Source organism: Drosophila nasuta, chromosome 3, assembly GCF_023558535.2.
Source record: "Drosophila nasuta strain 15112-1781.00 chromosome 3, ASM2355853v1, whole genome shotgun sequence".
NCBI lineage: Eukaryota > Metazoa > Arthropoda > Insecta > Diptera > Drosophilidae > Drosophila > Drosophila nasuta.
Window position 1 is genome coordinate 37,710,590 of NC_083457.1, and position 6,022 is coordinate 37,716,611.

Below are 6,022 nucleotides of genomic sequence, written 5' to 3' on the forward strand. Positions count from 1 at the left end.
AACAAAAAAGAAGGAAGAATGCAACCGAGTACCGTTAGCAACTGCTCTTCCTTATCAGCTACGCTGGGGAGCTCGGCACAGTTTCGTTTCGGTTTTCGTTTCAGTCGTCGCTGATTGGAAGCTTCGGCGCTCTGCTCGTTTTTGGGGCGGAGCAAAAGCTCATAGTGGCACAGTGGCGCCGTCTGGCGTTCACTGGCTGCGTGAACGGGGGCTGTTTTCTGTGTGTGTGTGTGTGTTATTTTTTTTGAGAGGGGATTTCTTTATTGAGTGCGTTGGCAGTTATTGGAGTACACCAATTTCCCGGGCAGCCGCTATCATGCCCACAAATCCCTCGGTCACCTCACGTGCCACAGGTATTATATCCGTGGGCGGCAGTAGGAATCCCAAATCACCCTTATCACGCAATTCGATGGTGTATGGTATGGTTATGTTCTTCACACCATAGGCCCACTCCTTGCCAGAACCAGAAACTTCATCTAAAATAAGACATTTCAATTAAGGAAGTAATTTTGGTAACTTTCTTGGAACTTACAGAGCGTTGTGGCACTTGAGCCATAGGTGAATACTGTGCCATACCGTCGAACTAAGGCATCGGCAAAACCCTTGGCTACAGCCATCATCTGGGGATAGTGTTCGGGGAATTCTTCAGCCGTGTGGCCCCAGGGTGAAAGCACATATTGGCCATAGGAGTGCAGTGATATGTAGATCTTAATAGTTCCATCTGGTATTTGGTTGTCTATGTAGCTGGTCAGCTGACTGATCTCCAGATCGGACTCAGCCGAGGGACCTGCGTAGAATTCCGAGCAAGGGTCGTCCGAAGCACCAATCACTGTTAAATAAAGTGGATTTTGATTTAGTTAAAGTAAAAAGTGATGAAAGTTAAACAACTTTATTCAAATTTCTCGAATAAATGATTTTTATTGTAATAAGAAATCTTTGTTAAAATAATACAGGCAAGAAATAGCTTTATGTATACGGCTTTTTAAAAATATTTGTTCCTCTAAAAATTATCTCTTAGCATAGGCCACTTTGGTCTATACTCATTATTTTTCTTCTCTTGAAACTCTAATGCTTGTAAATATGCTCTATGAAAGTATGCAATCAATATAAAAAGAAGTAAGTTTACAGTTAATGTGAAAATGTAAGGAAGATTTATTGAAGGAAAAAGTATTGACTTTTTTTTTTTAAATTAAATATTAAATAAACTGCTGTTATCATTCATAACGATTTTTCTTTTTTGTCAATAGTTTAATAATCTAGCATAATCATTCTTCGGCAATAGCCTAATGAATGAGCTTTCAAATTTATCAAATAGTTTCTCAACCCTAATTGCGAGTAAGTTTCCTAATCAGTCATTCGTGTCGTTAATCTATAATTTTCTAAGCACGTATGAACTAAGGGAATAAAGATAATCTACTTTGTCTAGTCGTGTTATTTAGATAAGATAGTTCTCAATATCAAATCTGCTCGTTATAGTTCCCAATGTAATACTTACACATCCAGCGATAGTCAAAGTTGCGATTCAAATCGGTGCCAATGCAATCTCCAGTCAGACTTGGGTCAGAGGGAAAACGCGACTTGCGCCAAAGGCGTACCTAGAATTGCCAACAATAAATTCGTTATCAAATTCGTAGCATTTTGATGTTGTCCCAAATAAAAGCAGCGAAAGTGATAAGCTAATTATAGAATATAGTTATAGTTATATAGTTTACAATTGCAAATCGATTGATAAGCACAAATGATCTGCTGTAAAATCGGTCGGTTTGTTGGATACAATCCACTATAATCTAATCGAACTACTTTTGAATGTCATTTTCGTGTGCTTATTTTATGGTCACTTACCGCTTCGTGTGAGTAGACAAAACCATCGACATTCAGTACGGGAATTATGTACCAATCTACATTCTTAGCTATGTCTTTAGTGCCCGGCTTGCCAGGCACAAGCAATTCATCGATAAAGTATGTGATCGTAGCCGAAGTAATCCATTCACGAGCATGGATATTGGACTCAATGAAGACAGCTGGATTCCCTTCCTTATAAGATATTTTAATGCCACGAATCGGACGTCCTTCGTAGGAGTTGCCAATTGTAAAGGGCGTCACAATGTCTGAATAACGCTCTTCAAGCACATCCAACCAAGCGTAGATCTCGTCCAGCGTGTGATACTGAGTCCACTCCATGTAACCAGTGCGTTGTTTTGGACGTTGTGCATCGATCAGCGTTTGCACATTGTCGATCTTTAAGCTGTAGTTGAAGTTTTGGCTGTTGAGCAGCTGCTCGAAAGCCTGCTGCGTTTGTGGTTGCAGCATAATGTCCGAGGAGTCGCCTAGATGACGCGCCTCACGCCAGCTGCTAAGCTACGAACAGAAAGTGTAAATTATATCTCGAATAGAATCTAGAATAAATTAACTTACTTGCAGTGCTTTTTCCTTGGCATTGATCAGCTCAAACTGTTGCATATTCTCGATATTTACTTTGTAGACTTTATAGTTGTCATAGCGCATCTCGGCACTTATTTTGGCCAGGCCAAAAGTGGCCAAGAGCAGCACCAGTTTCAGTTGCATGCTACCTGTCAGTTCAATGGCCAATACCAGACTGTCATGTTTTTTTTTTTGTGTTGAGCTTTGCCAATTGTTTGGCAGATTAGGCGACGTTATCGCTAGACTCATTGAATATTTAAGTCACTTGTACATTTCGTTTCCATCTATCAGGCATAGTGGAAACTTTGTGTGTTATACCCGCTACCCATAGGGTAGAAGGGTATTATAACATTGTGCCGGCAGGAAATGTATGTAACAGGTAGAACGAGGAATCTCAGGACCCTATAAAGTATATATATATTCTTGATCAGCGTCAACAGCCGAGACGACATAGCCATGTCCGTCTGTCCGTCTGTGTGTCTGTCCGTCTGTCCGTATGAAACACTGGATCTCAGAGACTATAAGAGATGGAGCTATAATTTTTTTTCGACAGCATTTGTTATGTTTGCACGCAAACCAAGTTTGTTTCAAATTTTTGCCACTCCCACTTCCGCCCCGCAAATCAAAAAAATCGAATAACAAGCCTAATTTTAAAGCTAGAGTTGCGAATTTTGGTATATACAATAACATAACTACTATAGTATTTATGATTCCTGAAAATTTGGTTGCGATCAGATAAAAATTGTGGAAGTTATTAAAGAAATACTTTTGTATGGGCAAAAACGCCTACTTACTAGGGGTCTGAGTTGCTTTGGCCGACAATCTGATATTGTGCCGTCTATGGTATATTTTGAATGGTGTACTATATCGATATACCATACATACCATTTGGTATATTTTTAGTATTTTTAAGTATTTTCGATATATTTTGAAAATGATACCGCAATATTTTGCCTTTATTAAAAGTGGGTAGCGGGTATCTCACAGACGAGCACACTCGACTGGAACTTTCTTACTTGTTTTTTTTTTTAGAGGGGATTTCTTTATTGAGTGCGTTGGCAGTTATTAGAGTACACCAATTTCCCGGGCAGCTGCTATCATGCCCACAAATCCCTCGGTCACCTCACGTGCCACAGGTATTATATCCGTGGGCGGCAGTAGGAATCCCAAGTCACCCTTATCACGCAATTCGATGGTGTATGGTATGGTTATGTTTTTCACACCATAGGCCCACTCCTTGCCAGAACCAGAAACTTCATCTAAAATAAGACATTTCAATTAAGGAAGTAATTTTGGTAGCTTTCTTGGAACTTACAGAGCGTTGTAGCACTTGAGCCATAGGTGAATACCGTGCCATAGCGTCGAACTAAGGCATCGGCAAAACCCTTGGCTACAGCCATCATCTGGGGATAGTGTTCGGGGAATTCTTCAGCCGTGTGGCCCCAGGGTGAAAGCACATATTGGCCATAGGAATGCAGTGATATGTAGATCTTAATAGTTCCATCTGGTATTTGGTTGTCTATGTAGCTGGTCAGCTGACTGATCTCCAGATCGGACTCAGCCGAGGGACCTGCATAGGTTTCCGCGCAAGGGTTGTCCGAAGCACCAATCACTGTTAAATGAAGTAGATTATGATTTAGTTAAAGAAAGAGTTTAACCATTTTATTGAAATTTCTTAAATAAATGTTTTTAATTGTAGCTTAAAGCACCTTTATTTATAGGGATTTTGAAAATATTTGTTTCTTTAAAAGTTGGCTCTTAAGTTCCTTACATTTTTTTATTTAGCTACGGTAATCTGATTAAGTAGAATTGAAAAAAATGGCTGTACTATTTATTTTTTTGTCTTGAAACACTTATGCTTGTAAATATCTCTTCATATATTCTATGAAAGTATTCAAGCAATAAAAATAAGTAAGTTTACAATTAAAATAAAAATGTTAGGAATATTTATTAAAGGAAAAAGTTTTGAATTCTCTCAAAAATGAATAGTATCTACTATTAAACTATTGGTCATTAATAAAGATTTTTCCTTTTTGTTGTCAATAGTTTAATAATCTAACATAATCATTGTTCGGCAATAAATATTCTAGTGAATGAGAATCGTTTCTCAACCCTCAAGTAAGTTTCCTAATCAGTCATTCATGTCGTTAATCTATAATTTTCTAAGCACGTATGAACTAAGGGAATAAAGAAAATCTAATTTGTCTAGTCGTGTTATTTAGATAACAAACATAAGCGATATAGTTTTCAATATCAAATCTGATCGTTATAATATAATGTAATACTCACGCATCCAGCGATAGTTAAAGTTGCGATTCAAATCGGTGCCAATGCAATATCCTGTCAGACTTGGGTCAGAGGGAAAACGCGACTTGCGCCAAAGGCGTACCTAGAATTCCCAACAATAAACTCGTTATCAAATTTGTGGTAGCACTTTGATGTTGTGCCAAATAATAGCAGCGAAAGTGATAAGCTACTATAATTGTTTACAATTGCAAATCGATTGATAAGCACAAATGATCTGCTGTAAAATCGATCGGTTTGTTGCATACAATCCACTATATCTAATCGAACTACTTTTGAATGTCATTTTCGTGTGCTTATTTTATGGTCTCTTACCGCTTCGTGTGAGTAGACAAAACCATCGACATTCAGTACGGGAATTATGTACCAATCTACATTCTTGGCTATGTCTTTGGTGCCCGGTTTACCAGGCACAAGCAACTCATCGATAAAGTATGTGATCGTAGCCGAAGTGATCCATTCACGAGCATGGATATTGGACTCAATGAAGACAGCTGGATTCCCTTCCTTATAAGATATTTTAATGCCACGAATCGGACGTCCTTCGTAGGAGTTGCCAATGGTAAAAGGCGTCACAATGTCTGAATAACGCTCTTCAAGCACATCCAACCAAGCGTAGATCTCATCCAGAGTGTGATACTGAGTCCACTCCATGTAACCAGTGCGTTGTTTTGGACGTTGTGCATCGATCAGCGTTTGCACATTGTCGATCTTTAAGCTGTAGTTGAAGTTTTGGCTGTTGAGCAGCTGCTCGAAAGCCTGCTGCGTTTGTGGAGGCAGCATAATGTCCGAGGAGTCGCCTAAATGGCGCGCCTCACGCCAGCTGCTAAGCTACGAACAGAAAGTGTAAATTATATATCGAATAGAATCTAGAATAAATTAACTTACTTGCAGTGCTTTTTCCTTGGCATTGATCAGCTCAAACTGTTGCATATTCTCGATATTTACTTTGTAGACCTTATAGTTGTCATAGCGCATCTCGGCACTTACTTTGGCCAGGCCAAAAGTGGCCAAGAGCAGCACCAGTTTCAGTTGCATGCTACCTGTCAGTTGAATGGCCAATACCAGACTGTCAAGTTTGTTTTTGTGTTGAGCTTTGCCAATTGTTTGGCTGATTAGGTGACGTTATCGCTAGACTCATTGAATATTTAAGTCACTTGTACATTTCGTTTCCATCTATCAGGCATAGTGAAAACTTTGTTTGTTTTTTGTTGCAGTGCCTTAGACTACTTGTAGTTTGGCCAACTTACTTGAGCATGTCTGAGGGGCTAGACCCCATCGTTACTTAGTAGTCGCT

At 39.2% G+C, this 6,022-nt stretch overlaps 1 protein-coding gene across 1 annotated transcript; it reads right to left on the reverse strand.

The window, feature by feature from the left end:
* Nucleotides 1-238: 238 nt before the first annotated feature.
* Nucleotides 239-5,782, reverse strand: LOC132788217 (uncharacterized). Its single transcript, XM_060795550.1, has 10 exons — nt 5,614-5,782; nt 5,041-5,556; nt 4,711-4,810; nt 3,737-4,033; nt 3,496-3,680; nt 2,416-2,667; nt 1,843-2,358; nt 1,496-1,595; nt 533-829; nt 239-476 (listed from the first exon to the last, which is right to left on the reverse strand). Exons 1-10 carry the CDS (start codon nt 5,761-5,763, stop codon nt 280-282), a joined length of 2,610 nt encoding a protein of 869 aa, XP_060651533.1. The 5' UTR covers nt 5,764-5,782; the 3' UTR covers nt 239-279.
* Between the last annotated feature and the right edge of the window lie 240 nt (nt 5,783-6,022).